This window comes from Lepidothrix coronata, unplaced genomic scaffold (assembly GCF_001604755.1).
Source record: "Lepidothrix coronata isolate B3197 unplaced genomic scaffold, Lepidothrix_coronata-1.0 Scaffold214, whole genome shotgun sequence".
Lineage (NCBI taxonomy): Eukaryota > Metazoa > Chordata > Aves > Passeriformes > Pipridae > Lepidothrix > Lepidothrix coronata.
In genome coordinates, this window is record NW_016690394.1 from 262418 (window position 1) to 283234 (window position 20817).

The 20817-nt window shown below is 51.5% G+C and overlaps 1 protein-coding gene across 1 annotated transcript; it reads left to right on the forward strand.

Annotated features, from left to right (window-relative positions):
- Window positions 1-14140: 14140 nt before the first annotated feature.
- Window positions 14141-19979, forward strand: DDOST (dolichyl-diphosphooligosaccharide--protein glycosyltransferase non-catalytic subunit). Its single transcript, XM_017833503.1, has 11 exons — window positions 14141-14295; window positions 15680-15790; window positions 16045-16131; window positions 16435-16538; window positions 17326-17420; window positions 17759-17852; window positions 18275-18423; window positions 18708-18855; window positions 18983-19103; window positions 19291-19397; window positions 19480-19979. Exons 1-11 carry the CDS (start codon window positions 14157-14159, stop codon window positions 19627-19629), a joined length of 1305 nt encoding a protein of 434 aa, XP_017688992.1. The 5' UTR covers window positions 14141-14156; the 3' UTR covers window positions 19630-19979.
- The last annotated feature ends 838 nt before the right edge of the window (window positions 19980-20817 follow it).

Consider the following 20817-nt stretch of genomic DNA (forward strand, 5'->3'; position numbering starts at 1 on the left):
CTTATGGACAGAAACAGCCCTGTCTGCTACTTCAAGAGGTTTAGCTGCAACCCTGGGGTGCAGAGGAGGGCAAGCAGTGTCCTCCTCTGGGAAGAAAAAAACCATTTTTAGCATCCAGCAGGAACACCAAGAAGAGAATTACATTGAATTGGTTTAGGTGGATGTTTATATCGTAGAATCCCAAAATGGTTTGGGTTGGAAGGGACCCTAAAGATCATCTCATTCCCTCCCATGGTTAAGGACACCTTTCACCATCCCAGGTTGCTCCAAGCCCTGTCCAACCTGGCCTTGGACACTCCCAGGGATGGGGCAGCCACAGCTTCTCCGGGCAACCTGTGCCAGGGCCTGCCCACCCTCCCAGCCAGGAATTCCTTCCCAGTATCCTATCTGACCCTGCCCTCTGGCAGTGGGAAGCCATTCCCTTGTCCTGTCCTTCCATCCCTTGTCCCCAGTCCCTCTCCAGCTCTCCTGGAGCCCCTTTAGGCCCTGCCAGGGGCTCTCAGGTCTCCCTGGAGCTTCTCTTCTCCAGGTGAACCCCCCCAGCTCCCCCAGCCTGGCTCCAGAGCAGAGGTTCTCATGAACAGGCCCTAGAGAAGAAAGGGGACAAACAAGACTCCTGATGATTTTATGGACATTTTTACTGTCAAGTGAGAGAAACCTTAGAGAAGATGGGGAACCTCAGCCTAGTTTAGATTGACAAAATGAGGGGGGATCTTTTTATTTCCTTGTTAACACCTCAGCATGGAAAACAGCTGGGATGAGAAAGAACCAGTTGAGCAAAAAAAGCCCAACCTCCCTCAAAAATCCAATTTTGTTAGAAGAAGAAACATGGATTAGATGGCTCATGATGGCTTTAAGATAGAAGTTCCTGATTGTGAGAACAAGCAGAGTCTGACACAGCAGATTATTAGATTAATAGGTTCATTTTTTTAATTTAAACCTTAAGAAATGCAAGTATTTTCTGTTCCTACCATGCTTCTCTGAAATAGGAAGAAGTGACAGTGAGCAGCTTGCTAAGAGAAAATCATTCAAAGCTAAAGATCATCCCTTTGGACCTCCACAACCAACCAGAGTTCTAATTGTCACTCTGGGTTTCATAAGATTTTTATACCCTATCATAAAAACATTCTGGTTTTCTAAGTGTTGTCAACTGCTTTGCAACACCTGCATTGCTTCAAGATTTCCAGTTTTGAGAGAAAAACATTGATTTATATGCTAATTTCTTAATAATTATACTCTGGTGGCAAGCGAAGATCAGGCGGTTGTTTGATGTTTACTTCCAGCTCTTCTTTTAAAATACCTTTGGGGAGGTGGGATGGAGTCTGGGTGATGTATTCCCAGTCAGGCAAAGGGTGGATGGCTATCTTATTTGGTTTTCCCCATTTCCAGGGTGCCACCAAGGGCTACAATGGCACCATCTTTGCCTACGGCCAGCAGGAAGTCATTCAGCACTCAGGGGTCGTGGATCCTTCCTCACAGAAGGGGATCATTCCAGAGCGATTGAACCCATCCTCAAGAGCATCCAGGTGGCTGGGAGAGAGATCCCCTTGAGAGGGTTTTACCAGAAAGACTTTGTTTGGTGTCACATCCCAAGGAGTGAGTGCGGATGGCACACGGGGGCACACACGGGGACAGGGTTTGGGGCGTGCTGCCTCTTGCCCTAAAGCTGAGGCCTGTACACAGGCAGAGCAGCTGCATCCTCGTCCCTGCTGGCTGGTGGACCTGAGGAGTTTAAGGCACAAAGGTCCCTTGCAGTGGATGTGTCGAGTGGCTCCCCCCGGGAATGAAATGCCGGCAGGGATCTCCGCAGGGCGCTGGGCACCCGGCTGCAGGAGCAGCTCCGTGGGGGCCTGTGCTGGGAGAACCTCACCCCGAAATCCTCCTGTGTTCGCTGGAAGTGCCGAGTTCCCGAGGAGAGCCTCCTACCTGGAGATCTGCAATGAGACCTTCTGGGAGCTGACACCAAGCTGGAGGTGAGGCAGAATTAATGCATCTTAATTAAGTGCTCTAATGAGCTCAGATAAGTGTTCCCATGACTGACAGAAGTGCTCTGTTGGAAGCTGAGCACCAGAACATGAGAGTCAAGTGAGGAATACGGAAGCCAAGAGGAGATTTTGGGGGACTTTGGTGGAAGTTCAGAAGCAGGATCCATTCGTGCCCAGCATATCCCACATGACAGTGGGATGGGACATTTGCCAGGAGCTCAGCAGCAGCTCTGGGAAAATCCTTTACTGGGCAAAGGTGGAATAAAGTGCTCATGGGGCAATTTCTTCCTCATCCTCTTCATCTCACAGTCGTCTCTAAAGCAGGAGGATTCAGAGCATTATCCATGTTTAATCTGATCCAGTGGAGCCGCGGATGATCTCATTATCTGCCTAAACCAAAAGAGCTCATCCTTTCTGAGGGGACACAGCAGATATTACTCCCCATGGGAACGTGTGGGGAAGTTTCCAGGACCACAGGAGGGTAAACTCTCCCAAAATCCTAATCAAGGGGTTGATCTTTATTAAGTTTACCTCTTGGTGGCTTTGCAGATCCTTTTGCACGTATTGCTGGAGGGAGCCGCACATCTCCTGTCCTGATTTACTTCCCTGGTGAATAAAACCAGGGCAGGAGCACCATGAGATGCACTGGGATGGCAACAGACCCAAACTGACTTATGGGGCAGGTATTTTTAAGAGGTTTCTGGCTCCGAGGGAGGCAAACCCCTCCCTGCCTCACGTTCCAGGCGTGCCTCGCCTGTCGTGTGCGGAGGGAGGGTGGGAGAAGGGGACTTCTTGCTGCAGTTTCCCATCCTTTGTTCCACATCGGCGGTGACACGGGTTTCCATGGCAACGCAGTTGGCACTGGGAGGGCAGGAGCTGGGCAGAGCAGTTTCCAGGGTAACACTGTCACACTGCCTGTTGCTGCCTCCACCGAGGAACTGAGGGAGTCGTGTCCTGCTTCTGTGTTCCCCAATTCTCCCCCAAAATCCCATTTCTGTTCATTCCTTTGCCTCTCACTCCCAGTGACTGTCCTGTCCTTGGCTGGGTGTTCCTCGGGGACACCCCCAAACACAGCTGGGCCAGTCCCGGGTTCTCCTGCAGCACAGACCAGTCACAGTGTATGAACAGTCAGTCTGTGGCTGTACCTGGATCCATCCTGGGCAGCCACACCTTTGGAATGAGGCTAAATCCCACCCAGTTTAGTTTTCAGCCACTTCTGCTCTGTTGTGTGCAGACTTTTTAACAACACTATTTTATAGAATCACAGAATCACTGAGGTTGGAAAAGACCCTCAGGATCATCGAGTCCAACCTTCGACCCATCCCCGCCTTGTCCCCAGCCCAGAGCTCTGAGTGCCATGGTCAGTCCTTCCTTGGGCACCTCCAGGGGTGGGGACTCCACCACTGCCCCGGGCAGCCTCTTCCAGGGTTTAATCCCCCTTTCCATGAAGAAATTCCTCCTGATGTCCACCCTGAACCTCCCCTGGAGCAGCTTGAGACTACGTCCTCTGGTGCTGGATGAGAGGTGTGAGCATCACTGAAGTATTTGAGGCTCCTTTTGGAATTCAGTGCCAAACGTGGTCTCTGTCACTCTGGGACACCCAGCCATGACAACCCTATCTCTATATCCCAGCTGACACGATAAAGATAGTTTTGGTGATGAATTCAGCAAACGTGGGGCGTAACAAAGCTGTGGAAAATTAATTCAGCTCATTTAAAATTCCCAGTGTGGAGGGGGCTGGTGTAGGAGTGCAGGGATCTCTGGATTATTCTGTGGTTTTATGTAGGTTTGACGGGTAATTCAGGATTTTGGATGCTCCCATTGTTTATTAACCTTCTGTATGAAATTTTTAATCTGTGTGGTTGATAATTACTGAGAAGGTGCTGTTGGGTATTCAACACTGTTTCAACCCAGGTGCCTGAATAGGATTTTAAAAATGAACTTATCCGGAGAAAAACTTGACAGTTCACTTGTGTATGATGGTTGTGATTTTGGGAATGTTGTCAGTGAGCTCAAGCCTCCAGCTCAGAGCAGAGGGTTCAGCAAAGCACAGGGAACAATATCTGGGAATATTGAATCTGTGCTTTGATAGTAAAAAAAGCTCCCTGTGACTGAGGAGATCTTAGAGCCTTTGCCATAATAGGTGAAAAGTATTCAAGTTTTTGTTTAAAATATGCAGCTTAATAATAGAGGAGGTGGAGGGTGGGGAGGAGCCTGGTTCCTCATGGCCTGGGGGATGTCTGAATCAACCAGCAACTTTTAACCTGAATTCTTTTGAGCCATGACAGCGTTTCCCTCTTTTTGTGTGGTTTTATTCCTCCTTCAGAAACAAGGCTTTCTGGTGGCAGCCAGATGGAAGTGCCCAAGGCCAGGTTGGATGGGGTTTGGAGCAACCTGGGATAGTGGAAGGTGTCCCTGCCAAGTGCAAGTCAGATAATTTCACCTAATGATCCCTTCATTGAGCTCTATCTTTTTTACAGATGGAATAAAAGAACCCTTTAATGACGTTTTAGTGACTAATTTTCCTTTCTTGAGTGTCTCATTTCCACTGGCAGTTCTTTATCTGATAGAGCTGAACACAGACCTCGGGAGGGCTTTTCTGGGAGCAGAAAAGGATTAATCTCTGCCTTGTCTTTGGCCCTGGCTGGGAACAGCTTGGCTTCATTTTCTTCAGCTGTTTCAGTCACGGGGAAAGTTACACAACGTCTTCCTAAATTGTGGTTCCAGATGTTGATGACAGTACCTCATTTTCCACTATCCAAAACTTATGTGTGGGATTTGGGGAATTTCTCACAGACAGTGAATGCATTATGTGGGTCTCTAAAATCCCAATTTTAATCTCAACAGGGAAAAGGGAGTATTTACACTCCTCTTTTGTGCTCCAGACTGGTGCAGGCCTCTTCATCTGACCTGAATTTCTCTGATTTAAAGCTTTGAAAATGTTACATGGAAGGGGATGGCAGGTGGGGAAACCTGCAGGATTGGCAGTTAAAGACAGCTGGGATATTTGAGGAGAAAATTGAGGGCTCTGGCACAATCCTCATAACCAGATGGTTCTGCTGGGTGATCACTAATTGAAATAGTTGATGAAGTTGGTATTTCTGCTGTGAAATAGTTTTTTGTGAAGAGATGCTCGGAGAAGTTCAAGCTTCTTTGCTGGGTGAGCCTGTAGTAAATTCTAATTTAAAAGTGAGTGGATATTTTGGATCTCTGCAATACATGGACTAAATTACACTTTTAAGTAACAAATTCAGGAGTTATGGCAAATACCGGGCTCTTGGCTGCAATGGCCAAGTGACCATCAGCATTTTTACCATATTACAGGTGTTTCATTCCTTCAAATAAAAAGAGATTAAGGATTGCATTGTTAATGAGAAACGTTGCAGATTTGGCCTGTGCTTGTGCCACCAGCCCTGGCTGACGGGCTGCAGGGGAATTGGGGAAGGTTTCAGGCTGCTGGAGGCATTTTAGCAAGAGTCTGAGGACCCTGTTACACCATGGGGACTAAACCACTGAGCTCCAAGCTGGAAACAAACTGCCTCCCTGGGTAAAAGGACTGGAACCAAAACAACAGGAACCAAAACAACTTTTTAATTGCCTGGCAGTGTTTACATGAACTTGGGGAAGGAGGGAAGGAGTTAGAAACCTATTTTTTGTGACTATCCGCTCACCCCAGCACCCAGAAAAGGCAGTGACAGGGTGTTTTAATTTTTAATCCGTTTGTTGGGGTTTTTTTTCCCAATTCTCCCATGTCTTGACACGCCAAAAAGATCCTGAGTGAAACAAGTTTGCTCGGGGGCAAACGTTAAGTTCCACGGTTACCAAGCTATTGTTGTAACAGGAAATATCCCAGGGCAACAGATTTGAGAGTTTTTTGGTGTTTACATATGAACCTTTATCTTTCCCCCATGAGTCATCTGATTCATTGCTCATGTTTAGGCATTGCCCAGAGCCACAAAACAGAACTCTGACTCCATTCAATCCAGGTTTTGCAGAAGTCTGACTGGAAAAGGATGGATTTGGTTAAAATCTTGATGCTTTCTGGGCTTAGAATGCTGAAGGAGCTCTTCCCTTGAATTTGGGTTGCAATCTTCAGGAAAGACTGGGATGTGGACACCCAAAACTGTGGCCCAGTGCTTAGGACAGTAGTTCCAGGACTGTGTGTCCAACTCTTTGCTCTGCATGAGGTTGGGAAAGTTAAGTACCCAGTGAAAGGGGGGGTTCCCAAAGGAACCAGATGCTCCCTGTCTTTATCAGAGGGAATGTGTGTTATTAATTAGTCACATTAATCCACCCTCAAAGGCAGGTCAGGAAGCAGGTATAACATGTGTGAGGTGTGTCCAGCCAGCTGGGAGCTTCAGCTCTCATCTGCTCTTGCCCTGAAGTGGGAAGGCAGCAGCTCCCTGGGCCTGACTCCCTGGGATCCATCTCCTCATCCAGGTGCTTCAGGCTGGGAGAAGTCCTGATTTCTTGCACTTCCCCTGTTTCTTGCCTGTGTTCCTTCATTTTACTCCCTCACTGGGAATGCCACGAGTCGAACACCTGAAGCAGCAGGGTAGGAGCTGTGTCACAGAGTGATTTCACAGCTGGCCTGGCTCCTGGGACCTCGGTAGGATGTGCTTTCTTTCTTGAAGCACAGCAAGAAACCTCTGGAATACGTCCATTGACCAGGGCAGGGTGGATTCCAGTCTTGAGAAAAGCCTCAGTTTGAGCATTCATGGAGAAACTGTTCACCAGTGTGATGTCTACTCCGGCCTTTCTACATTAACCTGTAGAGGAACCTTCCTGCCTGTCACCCTGTCACACAGGCAGGCCAGGAGCCTGATCCTTGCCTGTGCCCTCCACAGAACCCTGCTCCAGCTGCTGCCCACTGGCTCCTCATTTCACACTCCTCCTTTCTCTCTCTCCACTTGTCAGACACTGTTCAACTTCCTGCAATCACAGAATCCCAGAATGGTTTGGGTTGGAGGGACCTTAAAGCTCATCCCATTCCACCCCCTGCCACGGACAGGGACACCTTCCACCAGCCCAGGTTGCTTCAAACCCCGTCCAACCTGGCCTTGGACACTTCAAGGGATGGGGCAGCCACAGCTTCTCTGGGCAACCTGTGCCAAGGCCTCCCCACCCTCACAGGGAAGAATTCCTTCTGTATCTCTCACCTAAGTTTCCCCTCATGAAGCAATCTGAAAAGGAAAAACGTTGTATAAACTCATGGTCTGATTGTGTGACTTTGGTTGAAATTCTAAATTCTGGGGAAATCACAGAATCACCAAATATTCTGAGCTGGGAGGGACCCCCAGGAACCATCGAGCCCGAAATACGTGTGTGGGGGGGTGTTCAGAGCTCACTGGGAGAGTAAGAACAGGCATGAATTTTTACTGTGGATTCTGTTCAGGAAAGCACTGAAATGTGTAGTGTTAAGATTAAGTAGATATTTATTTACTTAAGGGAGCCAGGGCCCCAGTGCAGACAAAGAACAGGGCTTGAACAGGACATGATGCCAAGAGACTCCTGGTTCTTAACTGTTGAGATGCTTCCTCCTGAGAAGAGCCTGACCTGGAATTATTTCCTTGCAGATGAGCAGGAGCAGGACCACCTTAGGGCCACAAAACTCATTTTGCCTGAACAGATGGGCACGAGTGATTTGTCTGGTAGGAGACATATCAGAAAAAAGAAGTTTTTATACACAAAACATTCACGAGGTTTCACCTCAACCTTTCCCTTGCCTGTTGGAGGAAGAGTTCTGCATTCTGGTGACAGACTCTTCCTTTGCTGTGGCCAAATTGATCTTATTCCACTGGCAAAGACCATCTCAATCATCCAGTCTTTTCAATAATGACAAATCCTCTTAGAAAACACTGACACGATCCAAATCCTTGGTTATTCTTCATCACTCTGGCTAGAATTTGGTCAGTCCCAGAACAGAGGTTTCAGCTGGCAGAGCAAAAATGAGCTGCAAAAGAAACAATACTGTAAAATTCTTTATTAAATATATGTATATGTATATTTTCAAGGTGAGCATTCTGCCCCTCTTTTCCTACATTCAGCTTTCAACACAACAAGAGAGGTTTTGCCCTGCTGGCAGTGCTTGAGGACTCAGCCCAGCATCAGTGCACTTGCTCTTTCCTCTGGAGCAGGAATAGCAAATGTGGGAACAAATGGGGAAGAGCAGTTTTCAGGGAGCTGGTCAGCTCTGGAGAATTATCCCCTGAAAAAGGGCAACTTTCAGCACAGGAATAAGGCTGCAGGATGACTTTTTTCCCCCTTTCTGCCACCTTTCAGAAACAGCTGTGAAGGAAGAAGGGAATTTCCTTGCACCTTTCATCTTCCCAGCGTCTTTTGTCTCCCAAATCTGTAGCATAGCCCTGGAAACAATTCTCCTATTACTCTGTGAAAGATATATTTATAATTATAAATGTCATATAATTATATTCACTTTCATACCCCTGAATCTCGAACCTCTCCCCCTCTCCCCACACCCACAGAGCCCTGGGCCAGTGGGTGTTTTGGCAGTGGAGCTCCTGGCACGGGAGCAGGGATTGCAGGAGCACAGGGATTGCCATGTGCTTTCCTGGCAGACAGGTTCTTTGCTCTCTTTCCAGGAATTCTACAGGCAATCCCACCCAGTGACTGCCAGTGATCTTTATTTCTGCCTTGCTCCGTGGGGTTCCTGCCTGCTGAGGCTGCTCCCCTGGGAGCAAATCCAGCTCCCCTCCTCAAACCTGGCTGATCAAAGGAAGTGGGGAGGGGATATCCCGGAGTGGCTTTCACTAAAGCTTGTATTTTTTTATAACAATCATTACAAATATGATTCAGCCTTTCCAGAACACTTCTCTTGCTATTTTCTGAACCCTGGACTTCTCCTATGGACAGACCCTGTGTTGATGGAGGCCTTATTACAACATCACTTTGCCTCAGTACAGTTCCCACCTCTCTGGAGGTGGATTGGAATAGATTTCCAAGAAGAATTTTGAGGTAACTACATATGAAACTGTCAGAGGGGGGAGAAATAGGGAGGAGGAAAGCAGTAGTCAAAGATGTTAGGAACAGTAGAGGGATGAAGAAACAAAAATTTTTGAATCTTAAATATAAGTAATACTCCCAGTAAAGCTTGAGGCTTCGGGACTGGGGTCTTACAACAGCCAAAGATCACTGCTGGACAAAGAGGGTCAGGACAAAGGTCTTGCTGCCCACGGAGTGCCCTGGGAGGCCCATCATCTGCACCTGAGACACTGAGGCTGTGGGCTTTCTTTCCTGGGGGCAACAATTGACAGGGATGTGAGAGGATCCACATCCAGCAAGGAGGTGGTGTGGATAATCCGCCAGGAGAACAAGTGCTGCAGCACATTTGCTTGCAGTGAAGTGGCTGCCACAGCCCCCCTCAGCTGGGCAGTGGGAGTGCAGTGGGACCAGGACAGAGCAGTGACCTCTGGAGCTCAGCCCTCTGCTCCAGAGACACCCTGGAGACCTCCAGAGACACCCTCACCTCCAGAGACCTCTGCCCTCAGCCAGGGAAAACTCCCAGCCACATGGGCAAAACTCTGGGCTTTCTTCAAAAATGAGGTGTTTCATTGCCTTGGGAAGAGGATAAAGCTGGGACAGCTCCTTTTCCTCTTGAAAAAGGTCCTTTTAGGGCACATGGAGCCCTCTCATGTCCCTCCAGGTAAGGCAGCGGGTGTCCTACTGTGGGTGGATGGAGGAGAGCAAGTGCTCCGTGACCCTCCCCATCACTGAGGCCACTTTTGCCTCCAACTCGTGCATCTGACAGTGTTTGCAACACATCAGCCAGAACTGACAGCAAAATTTCCCAATAATCCCATTTTAGGGGCGTGTTAGACTCAGGGCTGGGATGTGGGAAGTGCAGGTTTGAGGCTCGTGCTCAGCCCATCTTGGAGGAGACCTGGCTTGAGGGTTTTCTTCTGGGCAAGAGCTGACCCGAGAGAAATCCCTTAATCAGAGTTTAACACCTCATATTGAAACAGTACAGGGGCTCAGGCTGTTCCAGAAATATGCAATTTAAGCAAATTCTGCTGATTTCTCACTTACCCCTTTGTGGGGAAATATGTTAAAATGAGAAATGCTCAACCAGAGTTGGATTGTGCAAAGTTCTGTAGGCTTTTAACTACTGTTCCAGCTTTCCTGAGGTGTGTGCTCGCTCTGTTGGGCCTCTCCTGGCTCAAAAAGGAGCTGCTGTGAAATGGAGAACAGCAGTGCTTGTAATCTGTGGGCAATTCTATTAATGCAGAGATCTCCAAAGAAACCCTTCTTTTTATTACATATCAATTGTTAACAGTCCTATTGCAGGACTGGTCCTATAGAAGGGCATAATCCTACTCCGTTAGTGGCAAACAAGGGGAAATGATCTTCTAATTCCATTGTTAAATCCCAGTTCTGTGCAGATTGGGCAGGAGGGTTTGGTTCTGCAGGCGTGGGGATTTCAAAGCCCCCTGCTGAAGCTTTACACACCGGGGCAGCTCGGCAGAGCAAGGCTGAATCCTGGGATTCAACCACCGATTAAGCAAAGAAAAGGAAAGGTTACCTGGCAGGAGCAGTGCAGCAGAATAGCAGGTCAGTTCTGGGGGAGAATGAGCAATTTTGGAGGGTTTGGAGATAATTAAGAGGCTGTTATCAGCAAAGGGGTTATCAGCCAGTTTGAGCCAGTGCTGGCCAACCTGGGAAATCTGCTCCGCTCCAGATCCTGTGCAGACAAAGGGAATGGCTCTGGAGCACGGCTTTATTCCCATATCAGAGCATGATTTCAAATACAGGTCTGTGCCAGTGCTCCATTAGCAACACTGAGGTCACAAATCATCAACCCTGGCTGATACTGCCCCAAAATGGAAACCAGACTGTGGCTTCCAGCCCTACCACTCCCACAGCCACCATTTTAAATTATTCTCTGTGTAATTTTGGAACCATTTGTGTGTCTTTCCAAACTAGAAATAAGAACAGAAATATAGCAATATATTCAATATTTATTTCAATAAGAATTTAAATAGAAATGCCACAAAACAGAGGTTTTAAAGAGAATTTTGTGAGTGTAGAAATGTATTTTCAGACATACTTGTTGACTGAGGTGCTCGGAATATCCTGTACTTTGTCTTTGTGCAGTATTTTGCCCAGAGAAGCTGTAGCTGTCCCACCTCTGGAAGTGTCCAAGGCCAGGTTGGATGGGGCTTGGAGCAACCTGGGCTGGTGGAAGATGTCCCTGCCCATGGCAGGAGGTGGGATGAGATGAACTTTAAGGTCCCTTCCAACCCAAACCATTCTGGGATTCTATTTATGACAGAAACTGTTGATAAGAGCAGAATTTGCAATGTTTGCTCATGGCAGAAAATCTTCACTGTTTTCTGTGTCTCCCAGAACGTTGTCCAGGAAAGGATGTGTGTCCTCCTGGCTTACACAGCTGGTTCTTGGTACTACCCAGCTCAGAGAAGTGTTTCCCTTTCCCAGGCTGCAGACACTAGAGGTGGCTGTGGGGGAGGATAAAAACAAGGACCCGAAGGAAAAGCATGAACGCCAGAAAAGAGACGTGGGTGCAGGCTGTGGCTGCACCGCAGGGATCCAACAAGGACAGCAGTGAGCAGGTTCTCCTGAATGTCCACGACTCCATCCAGGAGGAGGTTTGCCCACCTTGTCCCCAGCCCAGAGCACTGAGTGCCACGGCCAGGCCTTCCTTGGGCACCTCCAGGGGTGGGGACTCCAAACCTCCCTGGGCAGCTGTGCCAGTGCCTGACCACCCTTTCCAGGGAGAAATTCCTCCTGATGTCCAACCTGACCCTCCCCTGGCACAGCTGGAGGCCGTTCCCTCTCCTCCTGTCCCTTGTTCCCTGGGAGCAGAGCCCGACTCCCCCCGGCTCCCCCCTCCTGTCAGGGAGTTGCAGAGCCAGAAGGTCCCCCCTGAGCCTCCTTTTCTCCAGGCTGAGCCCCCCAGCTCCCTCAGCTGCTCCTGCTGCTCCAGCCCCTTCCCAGCTCCGTTCCCTTCCCTGCACACGCTCCAGCCCCTCCGGGTCCTCCTTGTCCGGAGGGTCCCAGCGGTGCCCCCGGGGTTGGAGCTGCCCCGGCCGTGCCCGGTGCAGGGATGGGCCCTGCCCTGGGCCCACTGGCCAGACCAGTGCTGGTCCCAGCCAGGTGCCCTTGGCCTTTTGCCCACCTGGGCTCACGTTCAGCTGCTTCCACCAGCACCCCCAGAGCCTCCTCCATCCAGCAGCAGACATGTTTAGGGCAGTAGGTTCAGAGAATGACTCTGTCATATATTTCATACACCACACTCTTTGTGTGAGTTGCTTTTTTTTTTTAAATCCCAGATGCAGCAACGCTCAGAGTGGGAAATTAAGCTATTGAACCCCCAACCCCACCTGTTTTAGAGGCCGGGCTTGGAGCAGCACGTGGCTGGAGGAGGATGTGTTGGGATGGGAGGGGATGGAACTCCCTCTACTGACCTACGGATCTGTTGCAGCTCCTGCCAGTTCTGAGCACCCCAGGTATTTTCTGGGGGAAAGAATAAAATATATAAAAGTAATGCTCTTGAATTTTACATTTAAAATCTTCATTTTTGAAACACTTGAAAATCAGTTTTGCTCTTATTTTTGAGGCAGAACCAGAGGAGCTTCAGAAAAATTGACATTTGTGTGTACAGTCCCAAATCTGCACATGAAGGACTTGTATTTGAGTATTCAGGTTATCAAAGAAATATTGCACCTTTTTAACTGAAATAAGGAACTCCCAAGAGTTTGTTATCACTGGACACAAACCACATTAGTAAAGGTTGACTTCAAGTCTGTTCAAAACTTGGCACTGTGGAGAAACACAAGAAATCTTTCATTAAGACGTGGAATAATCATTAAGATATGGAATAATCTCTCCACACAAATCTCATCTAATTTTTAACTCAACTAGAAGTCTTGCCAAATATTGAAGCTTTTCTGTGTATCTTTTCATCCCTCTGGTCACAGATTCCCATGCTCTCAGTAACTTTTGGTCTCTCCCCTATAATCCCGATGACTTGTTTTGTGTCCCAGCTCCGGGCTGCTGAGACCGAGATCTGAGACCTGCAGTGGGAGTTTGAGCTGGAGAAGATGGATTCCCTGAGCACCAGGAGCTCCCAGGAGCGAGACCTGACATTCTGCCAGCAGCTCCTGGGTCAGGGGCAGTCCCTCATCTGGTGCGACTGCAACTGCAGCGACCTGGAGATCAGGCACAAATCCGTCTGGGATGAGGAAACCGGCTGCTGGAAAATTCCAGAGCCTGTCATTCAAAGAACCCACCTGACCAGTGGGGAAAGGTAAGGGGAGGGTGCTGTGGGTAAGCGGAGGGTACCACAGGTAAGGGAAGGGTGCCATAGGTGAGAGGATGGTGCTGTGAGTGACAGGATGGTGCTGTGAGTGACAGGATGGTCCTGTGAGCATGGGGAGGGTGCTGTGAGTGTGAGGAGGGTGCTGTGAGTAAGGGGAGGTGCTGCAGGTAAGGGGAGGGTACCACAGGTGAGGGGACGTTGCTGTGGGTATGGGAATGGTGCCATAGGTGAGAGGATGGTGCTGTGAGTGACAGGATGGTGCTGTGGGTAAGGGAATGGTCCCACAGGTGAGAGAATGGTGCCTCAGGTGAAAGGACAGGGCTGTGAGTGACAGGACAGGGCTGCAGGTGAGAGGATGGTGCTGCGGGTAAGGGGATGGTGCTGTAGGTAAGGGGAGGTTACCACAGGTGAGACGATGGTGCTGCAGGTGAGACGATGGTGCTGTGAGTGAGAGGATGGTACCAGAGGTGAGAAGATGGTGCTGTGGGTAAGGGGATGGTGCTGTGGGTAAGCAGATGGTAGCGCAGGTAAGAGGAGGGTGCCACAGGTAAGGAGATGGTGTCTCAGGTGAGAGGATGGTGCGTGAGGTGAGAGATGGTGCTGTGGGTACGGGAATGGTGCCACAGGTAAGAGGAGGGTACCACAGGTGAGATGAGGTGTCTGTGGGTACAGACAACTCCGAGCACATCGGGGGTGAGCGGCCCACGCCACCGTGGCCGCCGTCGCCGCGGAGGCGGCTGCGCCGAGTCGCGACAGCGCTGTCGCGACAGCGCGGAGCTGTCGGGCGCTGATTGGCTGGAGGCCGCGCGACGCCGTCGTTGATTGGCTGCTGGGCTGCCCGCCTCTGAGGGCGCTGCCCCGTGCCAGGGTCCAAGATGGCGGCGGCCGCGCTGTGCCTGTGGGGGCTCTTGGCGGGGCTGGCGGCGGCCGCTGAGGGGGGGCCCCGCACGCTGGTGCTCCTGGAGAACGGGAACCTCCGCGACACGCACTCCATGTTCTTCCGCAGCCTCGCGGGTACGGGGAGGGAGTGGCTGGGCGCGGGGAGGGGGTCGGGGGTCAGGATGGGGGAGGAGGGTGGGGTTACCTGAGGGAAAAGGGGATGTTTGGGGTCCCCTGGTCACTGTGAGGGGTGAGATTGGGGATTTACCTGAGGGAAAAGGGGTATTTTGGTCAGAATGGGGGAGGAGATTGGAGTTACCTGAGGAAAAAAGGAGGTGTTTGGGGTCCCCTGGTCAGAATGGGGGAGGAGATTGGGATTCCTTGGCCAGGCTGAGGGAGGAGAGGGGTGTCTTTTGGTGGAAAGGTGCGTGTTTGGGCTCCCCTGACCGGAATGGAGGAGGAGATGGGGATCCCGTGGGGAGAGGGTGGTGGTTGGGGTCCCCAGGTCGGGCTGAGGGAGGAGATTGGGGGTCCCAAGGGAAAAGGAGGGGTGTTTGGTGTGCCCTGATCAGAATGGGAGAAGAGATGGGGGTCCTGTGGGAGAGGGTTGTGTGTTTAGGGTCCACTGACTGTGCTGAGGGAGGTGACTGGGGATCTGTGTTGGGCTGAGGGGCAGACTGGGGTCACCTATGTCAGACACAGGAGATTGGGGTTCCCTGGTTGGAGAGGGGGGTGTTTGGGGTCTCCTGGACAGAGCTGGGGAGGAGATTGGGGTCCTCTGGTTAGGCAGAGGAGGAGAGTGGGGTTCTCTGGTTGGAGAGGGGTTATTTGGGTGCCCTGGTCAGAATGGGGAAGGAGATTGGGGTCCCCTGTGCCATGCTATAGGGGGAGGTTGAGGACTCTGTGCCAGGCTGAGGGAGGATGTTGAAGTTCCCTGGAGGAGAGGGGGTTGTTTGGGTTCTGCTGCTTAGAATGAAGGAGAAGATTAGGATCCCCTGGTCAGGATGAGGGAGGTGATGGGGACCCAACAGAGACCAGGGGTAGGAGATATGGGTTCAGTGGGGGTGAGAGGGGATGGTTGGAGTCCCCTGGTCAGGCAGAGGGAGCAGGTTGGAAACCCTCTGTTGGACTGAGGGAGGAGATGGGAGTTCCCTGGGGGAGTGTTTGGGGTCCCCTGGCCAGAATGAGGGAAGAGATTGGGGTTCCTAGGGGAGATGGGGATGTTTGTTGTCCCCTGGCCCAACTGAGGAAGGAGATGGGTGTTGTTTCCCCAGTTTTCCCTGTGTTTTGGATCCTCTGGAATGTTGGTCCCCATCTGATAGGTGACAACATCCTTCAGCATCAGGGCTCTTCAGGGGTTTATAGGGGAACCCCAAGTGCTGCTCCCAGAAAGTCCCTAAGCCAGTTTTTCCAAAACTGCTGTTTATTGGGGGAATAAACCTCGGGATCCTGCTGGTGCTTTGCTGCTCCACGTGTGGATTTTCTGCCATGGACAAGTTGTCCCCTTTGTGTCCTCCAGACAGGGGCTTCGACCTCACCTTCCGCACCGCGGACGACGCCGGCCTGTCCCTGATCAAATACGGGGAGTTCCTGTACGACAACCTCATCATCTTCTCCCCATCCATAGAAGGTAAGTGCAGGAGGGGAAAACTCCACTGCTCTGGAGCTTGCTGGCATTTTTGGAAGGGGATTTCCAGCTGTTTTGTGAGTTTTAATTAAATTTAACACTTTAAATGTAGCCAGTAGCAAACTGCAGCTGTCTCCAGGCCTTTACTGGTGGTTCTTCCAGCCGTGGGAGGGGTGATTCGGTGATTTGCCGTGGTTTGACTCTGCCAGGGGGTTATTTCTGAGCGCTAGTCATGAATTCTTGCCGTGTGCCCTCAGATTTTGGTGGGAACATCAACGTGGAGACCATCACGGCGTTCATCGACGGCGGCGGCAGCGTCCTCGTGGCCGCCAGCTCAGACATCGGTAAGTGCAGACGTTCCTCGGGGAGAATGAGTTTGTGGCAGCAACAGTAACTGAGTTCCTGCAACAAAACCTGTGAGCAAACACAGTTTCTCATTCCTCGTTGTGCACCTCAAGGTTTGTTCTGGAAGGAAGTGGGTGATAAATGCCTTGAGTGACACGTTCAGGGGGAGTTTAGCTGGGGAGGTCATTTTGCTCCTTGGGGTTTGGCTTGTAGAGCACTGAACACATGGATTTAAAGCTAAATTGGCTTTTTCTTTGATGTTTATGTGTCGTGGTGATGGAGAATCTGTTGTGTCCCTGCAGGTGACCCACTGAGGGAGCTGGGCAGCGAGTGTGGGATCGAGTTTGACGAGGAGAGGACAGCAGTGATTGACCATCACAACTATGATATATCCGACCCTGGACAGGTAAATGGTTTGCCTGCACCTTTGGGGCAGCTTTAACTGAAGCATAAAGGTTTAGAGATAAATCCTCTGTCCTTGTTCTCCCTTTTTTCCTCCATCCCTTTTCTGCTCTCCCACCTTCCTCCCAGGAAAGTGGTACATACTCTGTGTTGCAGCATTCAGATCCATCAGATTGTAGTTTGAGTGACACTGTGATTAACACTGGTTCTGGACCTCTCTGAAGTGTGTGTGGGGGCATTTCACCTCTGGGTGAGGTGTGCCAGACCCTGAGTGGGACACTTTGGATGTGGAAAGGGAGATCTTCAGCCCCAAATTTTCACATCAAGATTTTCAGATCAATAGAAGGATTTTCAGATCAGTATAGAAACATACACATATTTTTTTGTGTCAGCCAGCACTTTAAAATCAAAGCCTGTATTAAAGTCTGAGCTAAATATATTTTGCTAATTTTTATTTAAATTAAACTGTTGAAGCAGTATGTGGATTTAAGAATCCTGATTTAAGATTTAAGAATTTTATCATCTTGGTTTAAGGATGAAAGTTGCTGAATACAGGGAAGTAAAACACTGTGGGTATTGCTGTCTTTATCAAAAGGCAGTTTATATTTCCTCATGGATCAGTATTAATTTAATTTGATCATAATTAAAAATGCTGGGTCTTTGCTTTTTAATTAACTGCAACATTCATCCAACAGCTGAGATTGTAAGAATAAATTTAACTTTTAATTGAGAGGCTGTTGCCTGTCATTAGACCCTGACACAGCTCACGCCGATCTCTCTCGTTTTCCCAGCACACTCTGATCGTGGCGGACACGGAGAATCTCCTGAAGGCCCCCACCATTGTGGGGAAGGCAGCTCTGAACCCCATCCTGTTCCGAGGAGTTGGGTGAGCAGGGACAGGGCGAGATGGGGGTCGCTGGGGAAGTGGAATTAGACCAGTGGTGTTGCTGTGAGCTGAGCGTAAGGTCAGCGCTGGCACTCCTCATGTGAGCATAAGAAATTTCTCTTGATTTCAAACAAAATGGAAGGAAATTCTCCAAAGGAGTTTAGTTGTTTACCTAGGAACGGCTCCTAACAAATTAGTGGAGTTTGACCACAGATCTTGAGGAAATACTTAGTTTCTTGGCCCAGCCAAAGGGCGAGGAGGTCTGTGGGGTTGAGCATTCCTCTGGATGTGGGGGTCCTGGGGGTCTTTGTGCTGCTCACTGTGGCTTTCCCTGCAAGGATGGTGGCTGATCCTGACAACCCACTGGTGCTGGATATCCTGACTGGCTCTTCCACCTCTTACTCCTTCTTCCCAGATAAGCCCATCACTCAGGTAAGCTCCTTCACTTTCTCTCCTCTTTTGAGCTGTACTTCCACAATTAAGTCCCTCAAATTTCTGCACCTTGGGAAAATGTTGGATCTCCTAATTGATTTTGGGAGGGACAGGCTGTCGGCTGCTTCCCAGTGTCGCCCTGGGAATCTTCCTCTCTGCTTCCTGCTGGTGGGAAGTGTTCAGTGTGAGGGACACACATCCTCCATGCTTTAGAGGAGAGGCCAGCCTAGATAAAGTGTCTCTCCTGGTCCCATCCCAGCCACAGAGGGAATCTGAGTCCCATTCCTGCTTATTCTGATCTGCTTGGTTTCTCCTTAATTGCTGCCTGTGCTGATTCAGCCAGACTGTCCCACAGCACAGGAAACTCTTCTGTGTTCATCCCTGAAGTGCCTAAACCCTCTTGCACCCTCGTTGCCCTGCAGTACCCTCACGCCGTGGGGAAGAACACGCTGCTGATCGCGGGGCTGCAGGCCCGGAACAACGCCCGCGTCGTGTTCAGCGGCTCCCTGGACTTCTTCAGCGACGCCTTCTTCAACTCCGCCGTGCAGAAGGCCACTCCTGGCTCCAAGAGGTGCCTTGGCTTCCTGGCGTCCCTGGCTGGGGAATGGCTGGGGAGCGGTTCGATGGCAAAAGTCCTGGGAAACAGGCAACAAATGTTTGTGTTTTGGGAAAGAGCAGAAAGCTTTAAGTAAATTGGGGGCGACGCATTCCTTTGGCCTTATGGAGCAATGTGCTTTGGGAAGCAATTCCCTCCTTTAACCCTGGCTCAGTTTTTGTTCATTTCCCGTTTATTCCTGGTTTGGTTTTGGCACAGGGTGTGTTTTCCCAGCTGTCTCAGCCTCCCTTGCTCCGCAGGTACTCGCAGACGGGTAACTATGAGCTGGCCGTGGCCTTGTCCCGCTGGGTGTTCAAGGAGGAGGGGGTTCTGCGCGTGGGGGCCGTGTCCCACCACCGCGTCGGGGAGCTCGCGCCGCCCAACGCCTACACCGTTACCGACCTCGTGGTGAGGGGGCCGGGCTGGCCCGGGCGGGAGGGCACACGGGAGGTGCCTTGGGAGAGGAATCTGGGAACGTTTGAGCCCGGAGTGGGTCGAGGTCCGTTCTCAGGCGCTGCTCGTTGGTGTGTCCCAGGAGTACAGCATTGTGATCGAGAAGCTTGCTGACGGCAGGTGGGTGCCCTTCGACGGGGACGACATCCAGCTGGAGTTCGTGCGCATCGACCCCTTCGTGAGGACCTTCCTCAAGAGGAATGGTACGTGCCCCTCACAGGAGCAGTGAGGCCCCCTCAGGAGGAGCTGCAGGTCCCCCCCAAGAGGAGCAGTAGGTCTCCCACAAGGGGAGTGGTGGGTCCCCATCGCTGCCCTAGCCCCACACTGGGGGTGTCCTCACTGTCCCCAGCCTCTGGTGTCACCCCAGTGTCACCCCTGTCTCGCCCTCAGGTGGCAAGTACAGTGTGCAGTTCAAGCTGCCGGACGTCTACGGCGTGTTCCAGTTCAAGGTGGATTACAACCGCCTGGGCTACACCCACCTCTACTCCTCCACACAGGTGAGTGTGGCGGGAGCCAATCCCACCGTTTCCCGGGAGGAAAGGCTTCCCCCACTCCAAGGCTGCCCCTCTGTCCCCCCAGGTGTCCGTGCGGCCCCTGCAGCACACGCAGTACGAGCGGTTCATCCCCTCGGCGTATCCCTACTACGCCGGTGCCTTCTCCATGATGGTCGGGCTCTTCATGTTCAGCATCGTCTTCCTGCACATGAAGGAGAAGGAGAAATCCGACTGAGCTCCCTGTGGGAGGAGGAGCCTTTTCCTGGTGCCGGGCAGGGCCGGGCAGTGCTCGGACCCCCTGTGTGTCCGTGTGAGGACTGGTGGGTGCTGGATGTGCTGCAGGGCTGCGTCTGGTCTTTTTATTTTGACACCTGGGGGGATTAATAGGAATGAAAATTAAATTGGGGGGGGATCCATTGCTGAAGTGTTTGCAAACCTAGGACCAGGATGCCTCTAGTGTTCACTGAGGAATCGTGATGTTTGTCTTGCTCTGTCATGGCAAGGGTTTGGATTGAAGTTGGTTGGAATGATTGGGATTGGAGATTAACTCGCTGTTCAAAATAAAGTCTCATTCCTCTCACCCTGGATGGGAGTGAATTCATGGCATGGGGCGTTTGGACGTGTCCCCAGCCCGGAGGGATGTGTCCCCACGTCACCCTCACCCGCTCCAGGTGTTCCCCAGGGTGGGCTGGGAGGGAACAGTCAGATGGTGCCAAGGCTGGTGAATGCTGAAAGGCAGAAGGGAGAGTCTGGGGTGCACAGGGGAGCTTGGGGCACCCCAGAAAGCACAACAGAGGCTCCGAGGACAGGAGTCCTGGGCACAGGGACCTCAGGGGACACAGGGCCATGGCAGGGGGGGCAGAGGGAACTCTGGGGACACAGGAACACCCCTGGGGGATACAGGAACCCCTGCTGACACCAGCAGCAGAGCCACCTGGGGACACAGGGATCCCTGGGGACACAGGCACCCACCCCCCCGGGGACACAGTAATGCTCAGGGGTGCAGGGACTTCAGAGGACACCTGGGGACAGCAGTGACCACCAGGGACACAGGGCCACCTGGGGACACAGGAACACCCAGGGCACAGGGACCCCTTGGGGGTACAGGAATCCCTTTGAGACACAGGGACCCCTTGGGGACACAGAGATCCCCTGGGGACACAGGGACTCCGGGATGGGCACAGGAACCCAAGGCCGGCACAGTGACCCCTTGGTGACACGGGGACCCGTTGGGGGGACAGGGACCCGGGGCGGGCAGAGGAACCCAGGGCGGGCACAGGGACCCGGGGCGGGCACAGGGACCCGGGGCGGGCACAGGGACCCGGGGCGGGCACAGGAACCCAGGGCGGGCACAGGGACCCGGGGCGGGCACAGGGACCCGGGGCGGGCACAGGGGCCCGGGGCGGGCACAGGGACCCGGGGC